General features: G+C 50.4%; 7 protein-coding genes across 7 annotated transcripts; 5 read left to right on the top strand and 2 right to left on the bottom strand.

Annotated features, from left to right (window-relative positions):
* Positions 1-818: 818 nt before the first annotated feature.
* CI109_102370 (uncharacterized protein) lies at positions 819-1,985 on the bottom strand (the record flags this gene model as incomplete). Its single annotated transcript, XM_032004475.2, has 8 exons — positions 819-877; positions 933-1,002; positions 1,061-1,206; positions 1,265-1,289; positions 1,370-1,463; positions 1,526-1,671; positions 1,740-1,771; positions 1,961-1,985. The coding sequence occupies 8 exons, from the start codon at positions 1,983-1,985 to the stop codon at positions 819-821; spliced, it is 597 nt and encodes a 198-aa protein (XP_031861340.2).
* A 4,300-nt stretch (positions 1,986-6,285) lies between these two features.
* CI109_102371 (uncharacterized protein) lies at positions 6,286-9,310 on the top strand (the record flags this gene model as incomplete). Its single annotated transcript, XM_032004474.2, has 4 exons — positions 6,286-6,351; positions 6,413-7,123; positions 7,177-8,133; positions 8,186-9,310. 4 exons carry the CDS (start codon positions 6,286-6,288, stop codon positions 9,308-9,310), a joined length of 2,859 nt encoding a protein of 952 aa, XP_031861339.2.
* Positions 9,311-9,893: 583 nt separating this feature from the next.
* On the top strand, positions 9,894-10,745 carry CI109_102372 (uncharacterized protein; the record flags this gene model as incomplete). Its single annotated transcript, XM_032004473.2, has 3 exons — positions 9,894-10,145; positions 10,222-10,380; positions 10,482-10,745. 3 exons carry the CDS (start codon positions 9,894-9,896, stop codon positions 10,743-10,745), a joined length of 675 nt encoding a protein of 224 aa, XP_031861338.2.
* Positions 10,746-14,487: 3,742 nt separating this feature from the next.
* Positions 14,488-15,003, top strand: CI109_102373 (uncharacterized protein; the record flags this gene model as incomplete). The annotated part of the gene is made up of 1 exon (XM_032004470.1): positions 14,488-15,003. One exon carries the CDS (start codon positions 14,488-14,490, stop codon positions 15,001-15,003), a length of 516 nt encoding a protein of 171 aa, XP_031861335.1.
* A 285-nt stretch (positions 15,004-15,288) lies between these two features.
* CI109_102374 (uncharacterized protein) lies at positions 15,289-17,632 on the bottom strand (the record flags this gene model as incomplete). Its single annotated transcript, XM_032004469.2, has 6 exons — positions 15,289-15,761; positions 15,821-16,247; positions 16,301-16,587; positions 16,634-17,024; positions 17,085-17,431; positions 17,485-17,632. The coding sequence occupies 6 exons, from the start codon at positions 17,630-17,632 to the stop codon at positions 15,289-15,291; spliced, it is 2,073 nt and encodes a 690-aa protein (XP_031861334.2).
* A 1,567-nt stretch (positions 17,633-19,199) lies between these two features.
* Positions 19,200-21,290, top strand: CI109_102375 (pantothenate kinase; the record flags this gene model as incomplete). Its single annotated transcript, XM_032004468.2, has 7 exons — positions 19,200-19,301; positions 19,352-19,417; positions 19,466-20,411; positions 20,505-20,736; positions 20,804-20,865; positions 20,953-21,046; positions 21,194-21,290. The coding sequence occupies 7 exons, from the start codon at positions 19,200-19,202 to the stop codon at positions 21,288-21,290; spliced, it is 1,599 nt and encodes a 532-aa protein (XP_031861333.2).
* A 1,469-nt stretch (positions 21,291-22,759) lies between these two features.
* Positions 22,760-25,708, top strand: CI109_102376 (uncharacterized protein; the record flags this gene model as incomplete). Its single annotated transcript, XM_032004467.1, has 4 exons — positions 22,760-22,783; positions 22,871-22,980; positions 23,030-23,643; positions 23,694-25,708. 4 exons carry the CDS (start codon positions 22,760-22,762, stop codon positions 25,706-25,708), a joined length of 2,763 nt encoding a protein of 920 aa, XP_031861332.1.
* Positions 25,709-26,343: the final 635 nt, after the last annotated feature.

Below are 26,343 nucleotides of genomic sequence, written 5' to 3' on the forward strand. Positions count from 1 at the left end.
GTTTCTTTGGATGAGCCACAAGATACAATGTAGACGTGATGATCAGAGTTTGCACAGATTCATTTCCAATGCACGTCTGGACATTGATCTATGCGCATCACCAGGTAAGCATCTGTTCTTCAACAGCCTTCTCTGTTTTCCATCGAACTTTTAGCCAAATCAAACACGTGGAGTGTTGATGATTTTCATCCGCAGAGAGGATGGAATCTCCTGAACAAAATCGCACGGAGGACTATGAAGGTCTTCGGCTAGAGCGGTGGTGAATGGAATATTGATAGAGAGAGTAGATAATGTATGTCGAGCTGTGTTGCTGTACTTCCGCTTCTGCCTCCACGTAGCCTGTGAGCCTGCTTACTGCTGTATTTGCCATTTGACCCTCCTCAACTCCAACCATGATTCCGGTTTCTTTGCTTCTCTGTTTTTGGTATCTCGGTTTTCACCACTGGACTCGCACTAGCACTTTCATCATGAGACATGAATGCGTCAACCCATTCATCTCGTGTCTATGTCATCGTTGCGTCGCTGCGCAAGCATCCTTGCAGATCGAGTATGTGTATGCATTCGAACAGAGTCGTCAAGCGTCGTATAGCACAAATGGAGAGACAGAAACAGGAAGTACGAAAAAGTGTAAGATGAACAGACAAGTGGTACAGAGACGGAAAGGAGAAACATGATGATCGATGATACTGCAAGGTTTATATCCTAGTTGTAGTGGCCGCCAGGGGAATCTAAAGGGCGCGTGATTGATGGTTTCGAATGAGTTCGATTAAGAGTGAGCTCCGAGAGATGAGTGAGAGCAGAGAAGCGTCGGAACCGAATCACATGAGGACGCAACCGCTGCTCTTCTTGGCTTTGCCCATGCGACGATTTGGGTTGACTACAAAGTATGTTAGACATATCCTGTGACGTTGGGTGTATTTGATCACACTCACGGACTATTCGAATAGCCTCGTCGAATACTGACTTGAGCTGGAATTGTGTAAGGGCTGAACACTCGAGGTACTATCGGCAGTACTACCGTCAGCAATGCTCAGAGGTTGTTCGTGTTTCGCCAGCTTACCTTAGCCGCCTTGATCGTCTTTGCCATTTCAGAACCCTGAGGGTAGGTGATGGGCGATTGTCTCCTTTCCCTCATTCGTTCAAGCTGAGCTGGGTTCTCTCGCAAATCAAGTTTGGTGCCGACAAGGATGATAGGAGTTCCAGGAGCTGTCATGGCATGAACAAGTAAGCGGGAGTTCTGGTCGATGTCTCGATAGTCACTCACAGTGATGTTGAATCTCAGGCCACCACTGGATACGTCAGATGACAGACGGATCATCAGCTATCATCGCTTCGCTGGCTCACAAAACAAACGCGTCGAGATACTCACTTTTGATCGGACGTTCTCACAAGATGCTGGGGAGACGAGAGAGAAACAGAGAAGGAAGACATCGGTTTGAGGGTATGATAACGGTCGAAGACGGCTAGACATCAGACATAACAGGTAAGCAAGAAGAAATATAAAGGGAATGATTTGCCAACTCACTCGTAATCTTCTTGACCGGCCGTATCCCATAATCCCAGAGAAACGGTCATGCCGTCCACAACGACTTGACTGGAATAGTTGTCAAAGACAGTGGGCACGTATTCGCCAGGAAAGGCATTGGTGGTGTATGAAATTAAGAGGCACGTCTGAAGACCAATCAAAGTGTTAGTAAACGGCATAAAAGCAAGAGGGGATCATGAACTGAGGAACACACCTTTCCGACTGCACCGTCACCGACTACGACACCTGTGATATACAAAGCCGTGAAAGAGCGGTGGACGCGGACGCGATGGTTTGAGAAGGGTGTGGTGAGAGCAATGTGATTGACGAGAATAACGGATGCAGTAGAGATATTCGGACGTTTGGAAAGAGCAGGAATTCAGGAGGTCAGCTCAACTCGTTTGCCTGCAATGATCCCACTACAACAGAACCTACACTTGATGTTCCTTGTAGCTGCCATGTCGAGAATGTGAAAGGCGGTCTATACACGCGATTACTATCTGTCATGAAAGTAAACATGAGCACTTCTTCTCCGTGATTCGGACAGTTGACCAGACCGATGTCTCCTCCATGCGAGCCGACCAGCCCATCACCCTAAGAAGGAGTACGGCGAAGTGGGTTGAGGGGTCCAAGACGGTGTAGCCCTGGTATACAGCAGGATAGGATCGAATTGATTGAAGCCCGTGTACTTACATATGCTCAGAAATGTTGACACGTTCCCGGTTTGAGAACAACCTTTTGCCTTCTCCTAAAATCGATTCCACCGGTTTGGACGTGAGTGCTGGCAGAGCAGCAATTGAAGATCGAATGAAATATGGCGCGACCGAGAGAGAAGAGACGCGTCGACTAATGTGCAGAAGACGAGACGAGCAATGAGGAGTTGTGGGTTCGATACTGAAGTGCGAGGTGATAGATGTACAAGTTGTGTCATGAAGGATGTCCAAGCGCGACCCGACGCCTTTTGTTGCACACACTCATACACTACTTCGACACACACACAGACCTGAAACGCGACGGACACAAGGGAAAAAAACAAATCACGTGATCAAGGTGGACAAAGTAGCACATATGTGGCAGTGTGGCAGGGCGAGTGTAGGGCCGCCAGTATTGGGGGAAGTGGGATGTGGTGCTGGCGAGATTGCGATACTTGCAGGAGGATGCATCAATGACCGTGATGAGTCTCGACGAGTTACTGTACCAGTATCTGGTTATAATTACCCTGTCTGAGTGATTGGCAACGTCGTCAAGGCTGATGAGCTGTACAACCCCTTCCCCTATATTCCGTGCCTCTAGCTGTTCGGCGTTGGGCGCTAGTGTCTTTTCGACAGAGTAGACTAAAAGTTCTCCGTCTCCGATATGCATATTGCCTCGATCGGCGACTTGGTGTGATCGATTTGCTCATGCATTTTACATGGTGGTAAGCATCAACCAAAGCTTTCTGTTCTCGATATCACTCTCGCGCGCTAGACACTGCCTGCATGACTGGACTCGACGTCTCCTTCACTCAACCGTGTGCCATACCATTTGCCGCCCGGTCAGGCGTTCAACCTCAATGTTTGTGGTCGGAGAGTGGCAGAGGTGGAGACTGAACACTACGATGACGTGACGTCGATTGGGAGAGACGAGGCAACGCGAAGATGACACGCAGGATGAGAAGGATCCACAGAGCGATTAAATCGACCAATACAGTGGAGCGCCGACACAGCACGATGACATTCGAGCTGTGTTAGTGCCTCTAGATAATCGTATACAGGCCTGGAGCCATCAGGCTTGAGGCTGAAAGTACTACGCTGTGAAGAAAGAAAAATGAATGAACATACTCAAACATCTAACTCGGTATCTCCTGCCTTGAGATCCGGGACGCTGTGAAGAACATACCACTTCTCCGAGAATCACCGATCATCGAGCAGTCTTTGCATGAACGATTCGAAACAGAAAGGGTTTCCGCATCTTTACGGCACCCCTGAAGTGAATGTGGTGGCCCTTTTCGAGAAGCCGGTACGCCGCGGTTTTACCATTTAGCCAAGCCCACTCCGAAGTATTACAGACAGATAGGGTTGGTGCAGTGAGCTTATTGATCGGTTCGGTGCTTGATCGCTTGCGCTCTCAGTTGATAGTTATAAATTGTTTTCGTGTGAGGGTAATTCCCACGGACGTGACGTGATGGACCGGGAGATTAGACAACCGGATGACAAGGTGATGGATTGGTTTGATGATGGAATGGTGACCGTGATTCGAAAACATGCCCCTCGTTGGTTCACCCATCCAGATTTTTTAAGCAGGATGTCATAATCTCAGCCGCACCTAATTAATTATTTCTGCGAAATTGCAATTGAGAAAACGTTCAACGACTCTTAGTGCTATAGACCAATGACTCTGAGGCGTACGTAGTACTAACCCGCAGCCGCTACCAATCCTTGATCGGCGCTTGTCGGTGAGAAAGGGATGAGGTATTCATATCGGACGCAACTGCAAAGTCGTTCCCACAATCTCGTGAGACATCCTATAATTGAAACGCAAACGCACATGCAGTACGCTGTGCGGGAGGCTGATGTTATCACACCGCATACGTACACGTGCCATCCCGCTTCGGCACCGGACAAACTTACCATTCTGACTCACCCGATCACACACTTCGTACACACATGCGATACGTCTTGTTGTCTCGACCTTTCACTCGGACTGATGCGTCTTCGGCATAGAGGGAGTGTGAGAGTTACTTGTTCAATGATAGCAGGTGCATTGCCGAGTCATAAAGTCGGCCATTTATTCTTCATAGCACTCACAGAGACGTCCGAGTGGGTCGTCGAAATGCCTCCGGTTCGACCGGAGTACCTCCACCTCGCCAAGGGTCTAATTGAACCTGCAACTGTGCGTGGCGTGAGAAAAGGAATCGTTCCCCACTTGGGGTCCTCTGTCGGGAGTGCTTCCATCGGCGTTCGGAGGATTAACCGGCTCGCTAGATAATGATTCGATGACGAGAGACAGAGGGACATCGACGGAGGAAAGATAGGCCATAATGCTGGATCCCTTCCATATCCCCGGCTTGCAATACGGAAGGGGCCGCCGGTTTTCGGTGTGAAAGGCACATTCGTACCACATGTCCATCTCAGTCCATGGTAGGGTTTGATGTGTCACCTCCATTGCTTCTGTCATTAAGATAACGAAGCGAGCCTTTGTCCGTCGTAGTAGTAGTATTCCTACGCCAACCGACTCGGTCCGGTCCCGTGCGTCGACACTCGACCTTGCCATACGTGATAGCCCCGTTTCAAGAGATCCAAATTTCCGGATCTTACGCAACCGAACGCTCTTCTCCTCGCAGTCACTAAGGGAACTGAGCTATGCGCGAGGAGAGCAAATGGAAGGACGTCTGAGATTGGTTACCTCTGCGGCTTACGATATCACCGCGGTAGTCCCAATAGTGCACTCGAAGAGTATCGCTGTCCAGGGTAGGATTATAGGTACGCCTCGGTCACTTCGAGTCCGTTGCGAACTGTGCGCTGCGCAAGGATCAAATGGATGGTCTTACGCTTTGACCAGCCGTACCTTTGTGCTGTGAAAGCCCCGAGACCTGATCGACGCCGTTTCGCACGGCAACGGGTCATTCAATGGGATGGATGGATAGAAGGACATGTGGAAGCGTTAAGGGTGTAATAATGTCAAGAACGAAATTCTGATCGAATCCAACCGTCCCCTTCTCAATTGATGCGGGTCACACCAATTGGGATGGGAAACAGAAGGGGACTTGTTGTACAGGATGACGCAAGCATATCAAGGATGTCTCCACGCAGTGACGAGACTGCACTAGTCACTAGTAGGGAATAGTGGAAACGATGCGACGGTGATAGATTGTCCAGGAGCAGCGTTGAATGCCATACAAACCGCCAACAACCGTATCTATCTTTGGAACCTGCACAGACGGAGATGGGGGAGGAGATGAGGGATCTGGTGGAATGACCTAACATGCGCGTTCCTATTTGTCAAGACGACTCATGCTTGTTTCCTGTTGAGAATTACAGCAAGGGAACAAGGGGAGTAAGTGATCGTATACGGTGCAAGGGTCCCCGTTTGAGAACGTGCAATTTCTCCACAGTGGCTTGGCGTGCGTACTACATTATTGCTAGTAACTCGTGCGACAGCGTACGACGCTGCTTAAGGAGATATGAAAGTTTGTGGTGGTGGTGGTGGTACTCTACTGCTACTCACTGGTGGTGATGGTAATGGTCCTAAAGGTGTCAAGTACGACCCTCGATTTCGTTCGGTGTATTAAGGCATTAATTGGTCATCATTATTCAGTTGGGATTCCTTCATAAACCGGACCTTACTCTATAGATCCTAGACGATCCAGACATCTGATAACCTAACTTCTTATGGAACAGGTAATATAAACGCTATACCTTTTTCTTTCCATAACTCTTCTTAGGATTTGCTGCTCTTCCCCTCCCACATAAAATACTCCATCCTTGGAAATGATCAAAAATACCATTGATCATGGTGTACTTGTTATAGCATAGTGCTTCTTAGACTACTTGTTCCGCATACACGACTTGACGGAAGAGAGTCTTTCAATCAATCAAAAAGACAGAACGAAGATATCATAGGCGAAAGTGACGGACGCGTCAGGCGCGCGATCTGCAAGGACCAAGATCATCATCATTATCATCGACATCGTTATCTGCAAGAGACAACAGTAGTTCCCATTCGTGACGAGGACGGACCGGTATGTGCGATTTGAATACATGTACCATCTCCGTGCATTGATGAATGCTCACAGTCCGTCGTCAATTGGCTTTAGCGTACATTCTTTTCCATCCGGTGTTCCGGGGGTGAGTGACCTGAATCTCGTAACCCTCTTTTTCCTCGTTTCTTTTCGACACCCTTTTGCAGTCTCTCATATCTTTTTTAACCTGCACGTCTTGTCGCAAGTATGCTTACGGTAGACGATCGATAGCTATGGAGTCGCAAGACTACTACCACCCGCCCTCCTCGTTCCCCTCTTCTCCTCATCTTGCGCATATCCCCAACATGCAACAGGCCATGAACTCGTACGACTCGACCAGGCAGACTCCAGCAATGTATGTACAACAGCAGCAGCAACAACAGCAGCACCAACACCAGCAACAGCAACAGCAACAGCAACAGCAGACTCGTTCAAACCGTCATCAGCATGTCTTTCAGCCACCGGTTCCGCCGTCACGAACATCGTCCCTCCCTCGACCGTCCTCCCCTGCGACGATTCGTTATCTCCCCAGCGTACAGGTGACTCACCCTACCCCTACCAAAACCAAAAGATATCGGAGGAGAAGTGCAGGCGCTGCTAGTACGTCTAGCGGTAGTATGCATATCAACAGTCCAACCCGACAGACTACGATACTTCCTCCCTCGCAAGAGAATACCTTGGAGGTGACGGTAGACCCGATTCCACCACCTAGAGGCTCTTCGCGACACCGACTATCGTCACTTGACATTGCGAATGAGGAGGATGACAGTGATGTCGAAAAGAAGAGGGAGCTTCTGGCGCAGAAGCAAGCGCGAGCGCGGGAGAAGGGCAGGGAAAGGCAGAGAAGAAAAAGGGAAAGGGACAAGAAAGCGAAAGAAGTGAGTGCAGTGGGACGTACCCAAGCCAACTTATTGCTGACACCCGCTGGTAGGACACCAAGGGTACCGCACCCGCTGCGCCTCTGACCACTGCCACGCACCTCCCTCTCCCCTCACCCAGCAACCCCCTCACAATATCGGTACCGTCGCCTTCCTCGTCATCGTACTCGACAGTGCCGCTATCCGGATCCTATTTCTCTATATCGCCCGGACAGACTTTCGGACTTTCCGTCGGTTCGACTTCCGTTTCCGGCGCATCATCTCCTGGCAACCTCTTCTCTCCTTCCGTCTCAACCCCTGGTATAGGGTATGGGCAGGACGGCACAAATCTAGGCTTCTGGGGAATGGAGAGTACTTTGCCATCGGCCACTACAGCTCTCGAAATGCCCACTTCAAGAACGCAGAGGAGTACTCGAGCCGGTAGAGGACGAGCAGGATCGACTAGTGTGCCCACCTCTGCTATTTCACGCAAGCCGTCCTCGACCGCATTACCCATTAGTACCAAATCTGGGCCTAGCCCAGCAAAGCGGCGGAAATCCGAGCCAGAACCGGAAGAATTCCGGGCTCCTCCTGGTGATGAAGTTGGTCTCGGCGTTATTATGGGTAAAGGCGAGATCCCTCAGAGCTGGACGTCGAGAACAATCGAAGAGCGACCGCGACCGCGTCGCACTGCGTCCGATGGTGTTATGCTGAGTGGGGAGAATCGCAGAGAGTGGTCTCGGTCGCCCACTCCGCCACCCGTCCCTACCTTACCAAAGGAGTACCAAAGACACACCGATCAACCGCTCTTGCCTTCAACGCAAGCCAACTTTTTCGCTTCGTACCTGGTTTTGGCGTTGAATAAAGCCTCCGACAGTGACAAGCAGCTCCTGCAGAATCAACTGGGAGTTGGCAACGACGAAATAGATAGCATGAAAGAAGGTCTTGCCATGTTTTATGATAAATGGGCATTGGAAAGGGGGATGAGCAAGGTCAGCCTGGAGAACAATGACCAGACAACTGATGGTAATGTGAGTGGTCCAGGTCGAACTCGATTGCAAACCTTGCTAACCACACCTGCAGACGAGCTCGACCTCCGCCGGCACCGCGCCTAGTCAGACATTGTCCCCACCTGAACCTTGTTCGCCGCCCCGTCAAGCATTCACTAGTACATCTTTCTTCACCCCTGCCCCTCGCACATCAGCTCGAAGGGACGTCAGGGTAGCAGCCACCCTTCCAATGTTATCGACTTTCAATAACCAGAATAACCAGAATAACCAGCAACCTCCTGAGACTCCGGTGCCCGTCCATCATCATACGCGACAGAGGTCCCTTTCTTCCACTTCCATGCTTGCGAGGGGACTGTACATCAACCCCCAGCACCTTCCTGCCCACCAGCAGCAACAACAGCAACAACAGCAACAACAGCAACAACAGCAACAGCAGCAACAGCAGCAACAGCAGCAACAGCAGCATCATCAGCAATGGACACAGCATGAGACTCCGTCCTCGACCACAGCAAATTCCTCTTGCCAGGTCGACCCGATTTCTGATGACACCGCATCGCCCGTCATGTCATCGCTGCAAACTCCATCTACAGGTCAAGGATCATTTTCCCTGCCGGACAGCGTGGTTGCCTATCAGGGACATTGGCGGTCTGCTACGGATCCTATCGGCTCGAGAACCTATACCACAGTACAGCAGGGTCGTGCTCCTAAACCTATGTCGAACGGAACGTGGAGTCAGAACACGCATGCGGGTTCTTCTAGTCAAGGGTTGGAGAGCCCATTGACTATGACTACGCAGCTCGACCACTCTTCGTCGATGTCCAATGCCGCGATGCCACCGCCGACCATGGCCCACCACATGCACCAAGACATGAACCCGAACGATATCGAAATGCAAAGTCAATCCTCTCAATACGGTACTCCTAACGGACCTCAAGTTGGATCGATGGGGAACATGCAATCAATACCCTACACTCCGCCTACACCACTCCCTGTACGAGGACAAAATCACCTGTCAATGGGTCCCAACGACGTCTCTGGCATGCCTTTGTGGTTCCATCCGACTTTCTCGGGGCTACCGCAGAGCAACGGACAAGAGTCGCCCCAACAAGCCGCAATGCCCGCTTTCCACTTTCATCAGAACGGCTTTGCGGTACCTCAGCCTCAGCAACCCAACTTTGTGTCTCCAGAGAACCACTGAGCGATTTGAATCCCTTTGCACGCTCGACCCCAAAACGAACGAAACATTGGCATGGCGATAGCATGGGCAGTTCAGCGCGGCGATTCATAATTACCATCGGGTGCAAGTTTAACGAACCGACACGACCTATAACGACATTAATGACAAGAGGGAACAGTTGTAAAAGACTTAGCAGAATGGGACTATATACAAATTACAAAGGTACATATTCATCTATTATACAGGGTCATAGAGGAGCAGGAGAAAAAGATCGCCACAACATCGATCATGTACAACGCATCACATGCGACAAAATCATGGTATATCATAGTCATCTTGAAGGGTATGCATTGTGCATGGCATGGGAAGACAAAGTGTTCAGTTGGCATGATACACTTGCAGATCTGTGTGGGCGATATCTTGTGTCCTTGTCTCCTTGGTTCTCGACCGACTGATTGAGGCTTGGCCGAGCATGTGTGTGCTGGGAGGTCGTTCCACCCCTTATGAGAGACATGTACAGTATATTGTCTCTCACCCAAACCAATAATACTGCATTGTACCAATGCCTGCGTTGATCATCTACCTACTGATCAAAGAATACAGTATGCTCTCAATCCACCTCGTCGCTCTCTTCGTACTAGTCGCAATCGGAATCCTCGTCGACGCCGCCTCTGCGACTTCGCGTTCGAACGATTCTCATGACGACTGTCAGCTATCCACAACACCCACATCTACGGCCCCAAATGGAGGTCCTACTCGCTTACCATGGCAATATCTAGGATGTTATGACCAAAGGGTGTTCACCAACCTCGACGGAGGAGGTATATTCTTCCCACTTACGACGTCAGAATGTATTGTGAGTAACTTGCAGTAAACTTGAATGCGCAATACTTGTGATACCGCTCCCGGTGCTGAAGTCTGTTTCATATCAGTCCTTCTGTCAAGGTGGTGCTGCTTCGAATCGGTGGGATTATGCATATTACTATCCCGACGGTCATCGATGTTATTGTATAGCAGATCATCCTCCCTCATCGGTCGATTTGGTCGAAGCCATCAGCTCTAATGGAACTTGCGAGAATAGCGATGTTGGGGTGAGTCGACCTCTACGTTGGTTCCCATGATGTTGTCGTAGACACGCGACCGTTAGAGTCTCGGCTGATCTGTTCCTCCCATCTCTACTCCAATTACGTAGGTGTACAACTTGAACGACGATTTCGCCTTTCGCCGATGCTACGCCACCACTCCGCACAAGGTTGTCGCTTGTGGGAACTACACGGACATCGAATCGTGTTTCGATGCATGTACAACCCATCCTTTCGTGAACGCTGTAGGGGTCATTCCGGACGTTGGGCTAGGGACATATGGCTGTCAGTGTGTTGTGAGGAAAAAACGCAGATATGAAGGGGACGAGGCTGTTTGTGGCGATGGAAAGATGTTCTGGTATACTCGTTTGTGAACTGATCTTATCGAATCTGGACTAGCGCATTGATCAGACATACTCTCGCCATTATCTCTTCATGCTTCCATACTGTTGTATACATGTTCTAGGCCCATGGCATAATTGTATAATAATCTCATGCATACCTTATGTTCAGACACTACTCAGCTTGAACATTGGTGCGACCATGGCTTCCGGCGACGTAATACCACTGGTGATATTAATCGCCACTCACCCCATAGCAACGCCGTTCATATCATGTCCCTTCCAATTGAAATGATGGGGACGATCTGCCAAGGCACGAGCGACGATCTTGAGGATCAATGCTTTCTGGCTTCTTAGCAAGGACTGATCCCCGAGTCTCAGCAAGGCAAATACGGCGCGATCCTCGTATGACCAAGCAACCTGATCATTGCTGCGATGCTGTGCCGTCACTGAAAAGGCATAGCTTCGTGTATAAGAGCGCGCCATCATGCCGTGTCGCGAATCCCAGCCCCATCTTTCCACGAGAATCACCAAAGTACCCCTTCACACCATGTACGCCTACTACTCTGCCCTGTGCTTGATCTTGCTCTTTCTCACACTTAGTGTGACTGCCAACGAGAGTTGGCACAACGACCACCCCCACCACTCGCATCGTCCCACTACCTCTCGTCCATCAACTGCTTGTCCTTGTCATTCTACCTCTGTCCCACCTGCGTGCTCCACCTCCCACTCGGTCTCTCCGAGCTCAGCTTCCTCGTCCGCCACTCCGTCATCATCGATATCTCCCTCACTCTCTTCTTCGTACTCTGAGTCTACGTCCCATATCCACGTCTCGTCCGCTTACCCAAGTCCTAGTCCGCCAGCCCCGGGAGGGAATGGCTGGAGCGCCAGCTTCGCTGGATGTTACGATGTTCAAGTGTTGGAAGGTCTTCCAGAACCTTTTATTGCGGATAATCAAACTGCATGCGAGGTGGGTGTCGTTCTTATGTTTACGCCACCATGACGACAGCGATCTCTAATGCGACATCGTAGAGAGGGTTTCATGACAACAGTGTCTATTATCTCTATTGGCAGGCTGCTACACATCGCTGTTTCTATGGCGGGACAAACCCTTCACCTAATGCCAGTGCGGTCCTTCCAGCTCTCGACGCTTTTGGGACTTGTGACGATGGAGACGTGACGGTGAGTGACTAAGACTATCATTATTTCTGTGAAACACCGAGACACAGAACTGACCTCTTCTGGACACCTTTGTTCGCTCCACGTCAGGTATTATACGGAGACTATGCCTCCTTCACCATTTTCCGAGGATGTTATGCCTCCCTCCCAACTTCTGACAATGGCGAGATCCACGACGCCTCCAATCCGAACCCTACATACTGTCATCTAGCATGTCGTAACGTCATAACGTCTAATCAGGTCGCTGTCATCCTCAATGCAGCTGAAGGGACCTATTATTGTCAGTGTAGTAGTGGGGATACTGATTTCCCCTCCTTGGCCCCTTGTGGTGATGGTGTGACGTTGTGGTATGGTTAGGCTGGACACGTATGGTGTGTATATACCATTACGAGAAAAGACGAGACGATTCGAGGACAGTGGTCTAAGTATTCATGCTAGTATGTCAAATGACCGTCCATGTATAACTCGTGTTTTATGCGAATCTTTCACCAAGGGGAAGCTGCGCTGCACCACCCCGAGTGGTTCGCACAGACCTATTGTAGAGTGAGAGGTGACCGAGGTGCCTGGTCATGCACAATCAGCCCAGACAGCGATCGCCGTCACGAAAGGAATGGGTTCTGACACGAGGCGAGGTCAATTTGCTGATCCTCGTCGATCAGTGCGTAAGAAGCGGATGCTGAGCAAACACGTTGCATCGACGTGTGACTACACCAAAGCTAGGTCGACTGGCCTGGTATTTCAATTGCTAATCGATACTGCAGTAGTCGCTTCGTCTGCTTGATCTTCTGTACGGAATGCCATTCACCTCGCTCTGACAGATAAATTGCTCAGCAAACACTACTTCATCGGAACACTTAAGAACCACTCGCACCTACCATGTTACTCACGCGAATGACCCTAATCTCCCTCTTGACATTCTCTACGACTTGGGCGGTCAGCATCACTCGGGCCCCTACTCTGGCTGCAAGGGCAAGCATTATTCCGACTCCTACTCATAATGCAAAGAAAGGGCTCACCAACTCCTCCCCGTCTCCTTTCCCCCTCAACTCCTCCGTTGCTACGATGAGCCCTCAATTCGTCGGATGTGTCTCGCCTGACTATTTCAACAATATCAGCTGTGAGGGAGACTACAGTCGACGTCGTACCGAGGACAAATGTATCGTGAGTGTTCAAGTTCTGTAGTAAGCTCAAAATGAAGATTCACCGCTTCGGTGGCCTCAACTTGTGCCCAAGAATCCCGCTAGGGGTGCAGATACAGTACCTCAACACTTTATGCTGATCACAAATATTGTGTGACACTGTTAGACGCACTGTCAGTCAAGCGAACTCACCTTGTACGCATACTACATCCCCGAGACCAAAGAGTGTTTCTGTGCTGGCTCGACGCAGTACCCCACCCCTGAGGTGCTCGTCAATGACACCGATACGATTGGTGATTGCGCGTATGGTGAGACGAGCGTAAGTATGGCGATGTATTCCGTACCCTAATAATCCGTCCTCTTCTCCCTCCCCGAAGAGAGTTCCATCCACGTATATGAGAGTCAAGCGGGTGGGTTGGGCTGATATTTCGTGCTGGCGATGAGGTCACCTACCTCTACTCGCCCTTCCTCTTCGAGCAGTGTTATGGGTCCGTCACGCCCTCCCCTCCATCGGAAGAAGATCCCACTCAGCCTGCCACATACGACTTTACGCCCCTATCCATCGCCCAATGTCTCGATATATGCGCCACCATCCCTGGTGTTGAGACGACCGGGATACGAGCATTTAAAGCTGCTTCGAACGACGCCGGTTGCTCGGTTTATCAGTGTACGTGTTACGAAGGGTATATGCAAGGTGAAACGCCTGAGAAATGCGGGCAAAACTCGGTTTGGAGGTATTTCAAGGTATCTGCTTGAAATGGGGCAACAGCTCGTCGTATCATTGGCCATTCAGGAGAATCTGGTATATTAGGTTGCATGAGGTCTAGGTAATTCGATGGGCGTAAACTCTCTTGTATTGTGATCATGCAATATGGATATGCAGACAGATGCACTGATAAGAATTGGCAGCAGCAACCAACGATTTAATGACTGGACTGGACCGGTCGGATAATGGCGATTACCGACATGATCGCGATCCACGGAGTCCTAGATGGGACCTCGAATGCGTGCACTTATTCTGCAATGTGCTCAGATGTCAACTGCGTCAGAGGCCTATCTGCTGAAGCTGAACATGGAGTGCGGTCAACATGTGCAAGCAGGTGTAATGGTGTGCCGTTTTCCTCCATGACATACGACGTGCACCTTTTCCAGGTTTGTACCGTCTCGGCATCTGACCGGATATCGATGTCATCGTCGTCATCGTATCTTCATTTCGTCTTACTCGCACAATGACAGAATCCGCATTGCACAAGCAAGGAACGATGATGATATGCAGTGCAGCAAATGTTGCATGACGTCCGTGTCAAGTCCGCAGATCCCAACTCCAATTGACCTTTGTCTGATACAACCTCTATAAGTCAAATTGCCATCACACACCTTCATCGATAACCCAGCTCTCACAAGTCTCGCGAATATCCCCCAGAACAACCAGAACTACTTCACACAATCACGCTACGATGTCAGACCCTTCTTTGCGACAACGTACCAACGCCTCTCCCACATCCGCCTTCTCACTGGGCGCTCCCGTCGATGCACCTTTTAACGGGAACACCCCCACCTCTGCATCAACTCACAATGATGGCGACGTAGGATCGTATCAACAGGACCAAGTTCGAGTCCCACTCCCTTCATCGTCCCAATCCCAATCCCAATCCCAATCCGGATACTCATCGCAGACTCAATCAACGGGCAACTCTGCCCCACCAAACTCTACATCCTATCCCGCCGTCGAGCCTTACACCGATACCGATCCCGACTCCAAATCGTTCCAGACGACGAAGAATACGTTCGGTAATAATCCCCTCTCCGCAAAGATCGAACAGATCAAACTCCCTGTGTCGGGTCAGACCTTCTTAGGCGTACCGATGGCCACAATCACGCTCGCACTCACCCTTCTAGGGACAGCAGGGATGGGTTGGTACTTGTATAATAACGTATTGGGTTCGGGTGGGATCACATCTGGTCGTTTCTGATCAGTGTGATGAGTACGTTTGCGTGATGAAATGGACAAGGAGAATCGGATGGTCACCTGTATGACTTTGTAATTGGGTATGCACTTATGAACGCTTGTTTGTGATTCCTTCAGGTCTATTCATCACATGAGCGTTACACTTTCGTCAACACTATGTACTCTACTCTATTCGTACAAAAGGCCGATAGCATATAAACAATAGTTCTACCAATACAGTTTGACAAGTCACCATCACGTGTACCTCTTCTTAAAAGCCCAAGAATTCATGAAACCACTTCTTCTCCACCTAACCCTCCTTGTCCTCGACCACCTCCACTTCAATCTTGACGAACAGCGTCGCGAACACGAACCTCGACATCAGCGGGTCGTACAGCGGCAGGTGATGCCATCCCTTTGGCGCTAGTGCGACGGGTCTCATCCACTGTGCTAGCAATCCGTTCCTATTCTTCACTTCAAGATGTAAGAACCGGAGTGAGAGCATCGACGGGGTTGTTGAGATCTGGAAGGAGAGCGTCTCTTCCCACCTCGGGTTGAGAGTCAACCCTTCTAACATTTTCGTTCGTTTCGCAGGCTGAAAGTTGACAATCGACGCTTCAACGTAAAGATCTGGTGAGAGTGGGATCCGTTGACCAGAGATGATGTCGACTTTGATTTGATAGGTTTGACCAAGTTCGTGGATTTTCTGTCGTAATGCAGGTGGTTTCAGGATGTAACCGTTGCTTCCGTGGAACATCGCGTGGTTCAAGAGCGTTGCTTCATCTAAGAGCCATGGTATGTCAGTAGCAATACGACCAGATGGTGTCAAAACACCTGCTCACCTAACGTTTGCCAATTCAGCGCCACAAGTTGACAACCAGCTTCCCACACAGCAACAGGGTCATAATTTGAGCTTGCCAATCTAGTTGCCCTAGGATACACTCTCGAGAGATGTGTGAAATTGTGCTTGATCCAATCTGCCTTGTTCTCCTTTATGATTCTGGCGGCGGTACGTTCTGACACCGAGAATTGATGTCGCGGTTCGTACTCGTTCAATTTCGAAAAACCTTGATATTTCACTCCAGCGGTGTAAATGAGAAGGTCGGAGAGTTGTTGGGAAAACCCGTCAGGACGGTCGGTTTTTCCGTTGATACTAAGTCTTCGCGCGAGACGGGCAAAGCCAGAATCAGACTCTGTCGACGACGTCGAATCGGGGGAGAAGGGAGGGTCGAGACGGGGTGACTTGGGTTCAGGTTTGGGTGGTTTTGCCTGGACGAAAGAGATTAGCCGAATGAAGGCTCTGAGGAGAACACTTAACCCACCTTGAAGAGGACACGCCCCTTGAGTTGCTCGGGGCTTGGCAAGTCGCCGTCGTCCACATACAGCGGTGCGGTAACCAGTCGTTCTCCAAAGACGTCCCGCAAGATTGCCGCCAGGCGATTCTGCTGTTCCGACGCACAGTGGATTTCGGCGGAGATGATGACAGGGTATGTAGAGGTCACGAAGCCGTATTGGTTGATCGCGCGACAGATGTCGCGGACGGACACACTCGACGTAAGGGTCTTCCGATGAAAGACGACAGGCTCGGTATCACCGTTTTGTACGTCCACTATTTGACGGTCAGCAGGGTTACCGATTAGGTACGCTGAACTCACTCTCTACACAACGACAGCCAGCCAGTAGGACCCGGATGTATCCCTCCACTGTGCTCTCGCCCCTCCACTGCTCGCCGACAAGATACGTGTTGTGCGAGCTCGAGATGAAGTAGTGCTGGATTGGAAGGGTCATGTCTTGCGAAATGGTCGGTGCGTTGTCGGGAGAGCACAGGAACTCGGTAAGAGAATGCAACGTCCACAACCCGTCTTGCTTGAACTTGTCGAACACACCATCAATTGATTGTAGATGCTGTCTTTCTCGTAAAAACCTTGCAACTCGGTGTTCGTCAAGTGGACCATCTTCCGAGAGCTCATTGTGAATCTTCTCGATCTCGGGTCTGGTCTGACATTCTTTGACAAGTTGATGAAACGTGGACATATCAAGCAAACCCTGCAAGCAGTGGCTGTCAGACCCTTTTGAACATTCAAGTGCATGCATAGGATCACGTACGTCGTACGATTCAGCAACGGCTGGAGGGATCTCCAGTCCAATCTGACGACAAAGACCTTCTGCCTTTTCACGGTCAATTGCCTTGGTTCCCATTGGCCAGAGTTGTTTGATCCAGATCATATCCGGGTCCGCTGGAGTGACGTCGGTGACATGTCTATCGAGGGTCACCGACACTAGCTCTTTCAAAGCCTTGACCCACATGGCGTAGATCTCATCGGTAAGAGCGATCAGATGCAAGACCTTCCACTGAGTAGCACGGACATAGACAACTGTGATCCACCGCGAGCTATTGTAGGTCTCGGTTGGGGGTTGACCCAAGCGCAGATCACGGATTTCACTGATAGTCACTGCAGCGCTGTCAGCGATAATGATACCAAGTAGGGATGATATGTACACTTACCATGACTGTCCTTTTTGCTCGACCACGAAATGCCGCCGCCTCGTATCCGCACGATGACTTGCTTGATCTTCTTCGAAGAGATCTTAAGCATCGGCACGCCCTGCACCAGCGCCGGTGGCACGATTTCCACACCGTCATGGTTGCTCATCACGGAAAAATCGTGCTGGGTGATAGGCACTGTCGCACGTCTCCGAGGCGGGGGCGGCACGGTCGGGAACGACTCGATGCTTGATGCACTAGACTTGATAGGAGCCGACAATGGTTCTTTGTCCGTCTGCAATGCGTCGCGCGTCAGCATTGTCTTTCGGCCACGATCAGAATTATATTCAAGGGAAGAAGGGAAATGGAAGATGAGTCCTCAGTTGGCCGTTCTTAATGTACGTACTGACTTCACCCCCTTTTGGGTCAGTCTTAGCATGGAAATGTAAATCATCTTCGGGCTCATCTTCTTGGTAGGTGGCGGGATGGTGGTATAGGAATGGAGTGGTGAGGACATGATGGGTCATGTGGTGGGAAAAAAAAGCGAGCGAGGGAAAGAAGGATGAAAAATTCGAATAGAAATATGGGGAATTTACTCACACTAAGAAGCTGGTATGTATTTGCCGCTCATCATCCGCTCAACACGCAATCTGACATGACCAAAAGAAGTCACTGCTGTCAGTAAATGTCACAAGCAATGAAGGGAAGATCCCAAGATCGCAAAGGAAAGACGGTTGGATAGGTGTGTGTGTGGCTCAGCACGCAACTTGGCTGTGTGCGAAGATAGTCAATCCGCAAGGCGTCCCCCATGATATGGGATAGAGGCCAGTAGGACTGGGGCGACAAATAGTGGTCATCATAGCGAGTGAAAAGGAGGTCCGATATACGAAACATGTCGGCAAGTGGACCTCGATTGTGTTTGGGGGTTGTGATGGGGCAACTTTTGAAAGGAGGATGATGACGACTCACTGTGATATGATGCGGAAAGAGAGAGGATTATGACCATGTAGAACAAGAGATAGAAGACTCAGCCCCACTTGTGCAGCTATGATGAGGGATCATCGCCGAGCAAAGCGGATTCGTCGTGTGTATGTATAGAAAGAAGAGAGAGAAAGAGAAGGAATGTCAATGGTGTATGTGAATGTGGATGTATCAGAATCAGAATTTGGCGTGTTGTATGTGGATATCGGGGATGAGTATCCCACGTCATAATACTTTCATCCCCCATTTCGGTATCAGTAGTATCACTACTCCTCGTTCAGTATTCAGTAAGTAGATCGGGAGTCCGTCGGTGCAATATGGACGTTTGCGTTTTGGGGCACCGGTTAACTCGCCTTAGCCATAACTATCTGTTTTGACCTTGACCTCGAAAGTTGCATTGTTCAGAGTCAATAAAAAAGTCGATTACCCTCTACCACCAAACCTGCTTGATAATCGTGCTCCCCTTTCTCCGGCCGGCGACGTCACATCTGCATCACCTCATCTAACAAAGCCAGTTCCCAAAACAGAAGGCCCCTGCTGGTGGACCGAAGACCAACTCTGGCTCCACTGTATTTGTCAGCAATATTTTGGTCCTTCGAAAGAGCAGTTGAAGGTCAGAAAGGGTTCGCCGTTTGCTTTGCCGAATTTGACGAGCGACGGGCCGCGTATCCAGCTCAAGAGTAGATTACAAGTAGCAGGAGAAGGGTGGACGCTGTGGTGAACGTCTCTGGACGCGTCAGGTCCGCTGTGTCGACATGCCAACTCAATCTGCGATACCGGACATCTCGATCCCTCAAGCGAGAGGGATTGCGGTGGACACGACTGGTGCTCAGATCGTCCAAGAAGAGTCACCCGCTGTGAGCGAGCTTCAAAGCTTCCTCGTGATCCTGGCTAACGCAACCCTTAGACACGAGATTCGAGGGGTATATATCTGCCACACTACATCGAACCAGTATCTCACATTGCTATAGATGTGGGTCTACCACAATGCACAAAGGCACATGCTGATCCCCCTCTACAGATCGGAGGCTCCCTCGCTAAAGTTGTCTATTTTACCCGCTCGAACCTACCCATCTCCACTACTCCCCCAGCGACCGGCCACTCTTCACCTTTCCTACCCCCTTCTCAATCTCTACCAGCCGTTGCGTCCTCATCACGTCGCGCGTCCGACGAAGCGCCATCTCTCGACAACCACTCCCACGCTCCTCTTGACCCTTCACCGCCCGAACAACGCCGGCCTACCCTCAACGGGGCGCTAACTCCGGGCGTCCTCACTGAGGATTATCACCACCCTCCCCCCATCAAAGCTTCACGAGCATCTTTCAGTTCGCATCCCAAATTCCGTCGATCATCCTTACCTCCGCCGCTACCTGGAGGCCTGCTCAATTTTGCACGATTCGAGACGGACAACATCGATGGATTGATCACTTTCTTACAAGAGCTGATTTCGACGTCGGCCATAGCGAACCGAGTGTCGTTGGAGAAGATGAAGCGGAATGTCAAAGTAATGGCTACAGGAGGAGGTGCACACAAATACTATGATCAATTAAGATCAGAACTAGGCGTCGAGGTTCGGCGGGAAGAGGAGATGGAATGTCTGATTCTGGGATTGGGCTTTGTGACGAGAGTTCCGGAGGAGGTTTTCTGGTTCTCGGAAGAATTGGTTTACAAAGTGTCTCACCCCGAATCCTCGACAACGGCGAACGCGCCATCGTTGACGATACCCGCTTCGGAATTACCACGACCCTCACCAACTCCGCCAGCCTATCAGGTCACTTTTGCACCGACGCCAGCGAGCGATGACCTTGCGCCACATTTCCCTTGTCTGATTGTCAATATCGGAAGTGGTGTTAGCATCGTCAAAGTAGATGAGGATGGAAACTTCGAACGAGTCAGCGGAACGTCGCTGGGTGGGGGAACTTTGTGGGGTCTGCTAAGTCTTCTGACGGATGCCGACAGCTTCGACGGTGAGTCGAGCGTCTGCAGCCGCATACGTGCACCTCTGCTGGATGAGATGAGCTGTTTCAAGAATGATAGAATTTGGCTGACGCAGCGTACAGAAATGCTTATGCTGTCTGAGCAAGGCGATAATTCTGCTGTCGACATGCTTGTTGGTGACATCTACGGGTCAGATTACAACAAGATCGGACTCAAGTCATCCACCATTGCTTCATCCTTCGGCAAAGTGTTCAAAAAAGGCTCAACGCCTGAGAAGCGAAAGAAGTCGTTTAGACAAGAAGACATTGCGAAGAGTTTGTTATATGCCATCAGTAATAACATAGGACATGTCGCGTGAGTTGGGATACATCCGTCGGTGCGGTCGTAATCAGATACTGATAAGATGTGTGTTTCTTGGTAGTTATATGAACGCCGCAAAGTACGGTCTGGACAAAGTATTCTTCGGGGGATGTTTCATCCGAGGTGAGTTCCAATAATGACGACGAGGACGACGACGACGATGCCTGCCGTCCATACCCGGACTTGCGGTGTTGATGTTCCCAATTTTAGGTCATGCCGCTACCATCTCTACACTGTCATATGCGATTCGGTTCTGGAGTAAAGGAACAATGAGAGCCTGCTTCCTTCGGCATGAAGGGTTCTTGTAAGTCTGGGCCGTGCAAGCCGCCTTTTTCATGTCACACCGATCACGAGGGTAGCCGAAATGCTAATTGCGTTTTTCCTTTTCTTTTTCTGCTATTTTCCCCGTTCCTGCCTTTTCACTTGCGTGCTCTGTCATCCGTAATTTCAGGGGATCTATTGGCGCTTGGATCAAGAATGTGGACAAGGTAGACGCTGAGGGCGGGGGCAGTGACATGAGAAACGGAGACGGGACAGAGAATACATAACATGTGACAAAACGAAACACTACAAGAATAGATCTATAGCGTCCGTTCCATACCAGAGAACGCATCATCAAGCATCATCGTGCATTGGAATCATACTACCTAGGGGAAGGGGGGAAGGTCTAAACTCGTTAAAGCGGGGACAAGCATTCTTTCCCCGCGCTGTCCCAGTGTATGGGAACGCAGGGCAAATGACGAGAATAGAGTTGAATCTAGGGGTCTATTTTGAACCAGGTTCGAGAATAAATGAAAAGACAAGTGTATTGTGGGACTAGCGAGCAAAGCAGTCTGTGAGTGTACACGATGTGCGGATAAGACGCAAGTGTGTGCAAGGTCATTTGCACTGTACCTTTTGTAACAAACCGGTTTGGTCTAGCGAGGGAAGGGAACGGTTAATAGGCTACTTTATCCTTTTTGACATGCAGGTGACATTTTTGTAATAAAGAGTCGCTGATTGTGGTTAGCTCGGTAACCCATCCATAATAAACGTATAAAATATTACAAGGGGACTAGTGCCACAAACGGGGTACGGTACAGCAGAAGATCATCATTGACGTCATTTACCAATATCTATTGCATCAACGTAATCCCCCCCCCTTGCTCTCTCTTCCTTTTCCCCCCTTTGTTCCTCGCTGCTTCGTCGTGTAGTCGCTCTCGCTCTCTCACCCCCTCTACTCGCTCACTCTCTCACACACTGTATGCATCAGGAGGAGACAGACACAGTTTTATAATTTGTAATGAAACCTGTAATCAGACGCTGCTGCTGCTGCTGCTGCTATTGATATTGAATAGTAATACTGGTAACATTGTCCCGTTCTCAATCCTCAGGTAGTCCACTCACCCCCATACATAGAGTCTCTCGTAGAAACATCTAGACATTCAACAATTGTAATCACATCACTTCACATTAGCTATACCTCAACCATGCTCTCCGGATGCAATCAACAGCCTTGCTAGCAGCTACATTATTGATTGATTGACATTCCAGCAAACCCAATCTCTTGGACATTGCAAGCTCTCGACTTTACTTTCCCAACCCACCGACCACGACCTCGAGTTTTAATCGAAAACACAACGTAATAACGTATTACCATACATACTACACCGTCGCACTTTATCCGACCAAGCACCTGTTCCTCTCTCGTTCATCATTCGTTCCTCGCTCTATCTCTTATTCGCTCGAGCAATAGTCCGACGCCAATCCCTTGCCTTGCCTTGCGACTGCGACTGGAATCGTATCGGTTCGAACAATACATCTCGATCTCATCCACTCTATCACTTTGTTTTCACCATCGATTACCCAAAAGGTCTAATACACGAACGGCTTTTTGGTATCTCCTATCGACTATTTCTATACACCCAGGCGTCGTTCGACTTGCTCAAGCCTGAGGATCTACTTCTTCTACCCTGTGTACACGATATCAGGCCTTACCCTAACACTCTACGCTTGCCCAATCCCGAAGCCAGCCAAGATGGGGGGAGATCACAAATGTCCTGTGAGTGTCTCAGCCTTTGACATCTCCTTTCATCGTCGTCGTCTTCTGACTCCTGACGAACCATCACTGACGTAACCCACGACGCAGCTCTGCTCGGCTACATTCACTCGACCTCAACATGTTGGCAGACATCTGAGAGCTCACACGGGTGACAGACCTTATGAATGCAAAGAGTGTCCCCTACGCTTCGCTAGAAGGTGAGTCGGCTTATCTCACTCACTGGCACATGACACTGATCCAGCACAGTGACCTCCTCTCTCGACATGTCAACAAAGCTCACAAGCCTCCGGATGAGAATGCACCGGAGAAGAAGCAGACCAAGAAAGGGAGAAGAAAGTCATTCCCTGCTACGACGGCCGTCCCGAAACCTATCGATAGTCAAGCTGAACAATCTCCTGTCCGAGAGAAGCCCCGCGCCGCTAGCCTGAGCCAACAGCCCCAACAGGCTCAACTACAAGCTCACAGCATGTACCCTCACCATCCTCTGCTCACGGGTACAGCCACGCAATCGGTACAAGCGCAGACATGGAATGCCAATCCTAGTCAAGCCTTCGCTACCACAGCTGGTATGACCAACTTCTCGTCCTCCATTTATGGCCAAACCTTTGTCAACCCCGTTTCGGGCACTGGGAACCCCAATGCTATCCTCGGCAACCCCCCCTTCCCAGCTGTGCCGACGTTCGACCCCCCATTCACTGCAGCGCCGATGAGAATGTCGGGATCAGATCAAGGTTACGGTCCGATGGGCAGAAACTCTAGTCCCAATCTGAGTGGCATCACGTACGAGTGGGGATTCAAGAAGAGGGCGTGTGATCAGTGCAATCACTCGAAGGTCAGGTGTGACTTTGCCGACCCTTGTCGTGAGTACTCATCCCCTGATCGACAAGCACAATTGCTAATCCCCCAACAGTCCGATGCACTCATCGCAACCTCGGCTGTTCCTATAGCAAGCCTCAGCGCTCGCGCACGATCGGATACCCCCTGGCCCCAAACACTGGTATGGTGACCTCCCCTCAAGTCCCCACCATGTCTGTTTCGCCGCAGTCACACTTCTCCTCCCCTCACTCGACCAGTAGCCCTATCGCCCCGCACGAGCCACTGTCCCACACAGCGCACCGGAAGAGCTCGGTTTCGTCGCTGCCACCCAACCTGCCGCAAGTGCCAACACATGGCAATAACCCATCGTCCTGGAACATGTACCCTGTACAGCGAGACAACAATGGCTTGTGGCAATCAATGCAGCCTTCAGGCGTTTTCGACAATGCGATCGCAGTCCCTGGCAATGTCACGGGACAATTCCAAGAGAGTCCCAGATCGATGGATGTCCAGCTGCATCCGACCCCGGTCTACCCGTCTCTTCAAGCGGGACAAATGCAGATTCAAGGCGTGTCTCCACCTCATGCGACCGCCCCGACTCCTTCGTTGACGAGCAACACGACCAGTCCTTCAGATCTTGACGAGCCGGTCGAAAGGAGAAGCAGCTACACTGGTCTATCGGGATCATTCAATTCGACTCAATGGCAGGGTCCCGGGGAGCAGAACAAGATGTCGGGCGTACCGACTTTGCAAACGTTCAACAACGATTCCACGTTCATTCTTCCTCCTCAGATATCACCATCGCAGATCTCCCCGACACAGACATACCAGGCTCAATTCGATAACGCATTCCAGTCAGAACTCAACCTGTCCAATGCTACCATGAGCTGGCCCCAATCGACCGGAGACACGCAATGGTCGCAAACATTCACATCCGACGATGATGCCGTTTCCGCTCTGTCGTCTTCGGCCAACTCGACGTTCCTTGAATTGAACGACGCTCAAATGCAGAACATCCAACATTCACGCCGTCGATCGAGCGCAGGCACATGGGCGAACGCCTTAGCGAAAATGACCATCCAGGACAATAACAACGCCGCGTCGTCCTCCACTGTACCCCCACCTGTTGAACAGGGTCACCGGTCCCGTCGACCCACCTACCCGACTCTTGAAGGTGTGAAGGAAGGAAATGAAGCAGCGCTCGAAGAACCTCCGGCTATGCCAACCTTGTCTGATGTCAAGGATCTGTGGCGGATTTTCATGACGGAGCCGATGTCAGGTCTGACTCCGGCTGGCGAGAAGCTGAATGAACTCGACAACGCACCGATCGTCACTCCCCGCCCGGGTATTGGTACACGATCGCTGAGCAAGTCTAACTCGATGCCAGATCTCCTGTCTCCACAAGTCAACGGGCCGACATTCTTTTCGACATTCCTCAACGGGCTTACGCCGAGACCGATGGAGCAACAGCAGTCGTACATCCCCACACAGCAACCTGTCGCGGATGGACAGAACGCTGCGGATGGTCCGGATGTGAACAAGTGGAGTAGAGAGATTCAGCAGAGGCAATCTTCTTTCAATCTCAAGAGTCAAGTGGGAGCCAAACTAGGCAAAGGTCAACAACAAGGTTCAAGTCCGAGCGGAGACGCGATGCAGCCGCCCGCCCCACAGTCAAGTCGAGCTCGACCTCTACCGAGCGTCGTGCAACGTTCCTCTGCCCTACAACAGACTCTCGCACCGGAAAGGGTACCGAGCTTTGGCCTTCCTCACAGTTTCGACCCACAGGCCGCAGCGGCGAGTTATTCAAAGCTCGGCTTGAACAAGCTTGCACACGGTGTCACCTCCGCTGAAGCTCGACCCGGTAACAAGCGAATTGCTAGTCAGACTCTCATCCCCGGGGATGGGAAGAAGGCAAGCTTTACCCTCTGGGACGGAGACGCGAGCTCGCCGGAGACGGCGACGCTGCCGGCGCATACCCATTCTGGCAATATGACGCTTGACCCCGCGATGTTTGCGATGCCTGTGAACGGTGTTCAAAACCAGACAAACTTACATACGGGATCGACGTACCAGCCGAACTGGGCGTTCAACGCTGGCACCTCGAAGTAATCTTTAGGTCCCGTTCTTGATAGAAGGTACATGAGACCGGATGTGTGGGTCCGCTCCAATTTCACCGAGAACTATGTTTCTGTTGCTTTCGTTAATCCTATCGTTCCCTATCTTCCTTCTCTTGCATCGAAATACATTCTCCCTTGTATCCAACAGCAACCACTGTATCAGAATCTATCGTGTCCTTTTGTTTCCTGGCCAAATAAACTTGTATAAATAGTTAGTAGAAGGTGATTTCGACGTTCGTTTTCGGTTCTCGGACCTTTATGTATCTAAAGTAGATAGGCGGTATAAGAAGTAAGAAGAATACAAAGAAATGTAAAGAAGTATATATCTAGCAGGTTGACGCTGCTGCACTTGAGCACTGTATGGACTGGTATACCTCCCATAGGAGGTGAGGTGGACGCCCACTCATTGTAGATTGGACGAGCAATGCAAGTAGTCCAGGAACCGCGTTCGAGATTGTCACGTTTCGGTCCGAAATATCAACGCAGTTAATGTTGAAGGATCTATCTCTCGACATTCCAACACTGCTCAAACAGACCTTACAAGTGATCTCGACAATCAAGGCGGGTCTCTAAATCGCTCCGCTACTCGAACATTGCATTTGACGTTTCGAACTCGACCAAAGATCA

Source organism: Kwoniella shandongensis, chromosome 4, assembly GCF_008629635.2.
Source record: "Kwoniella shandongensis chromosome 4, complete sequence".
NCBI lineage: Eukaryota > Fungi > Basidiomycota > Tremellomycetes > Tremellales > Cryptococcaceae > Kwoniella > Kwoniella shandongensis.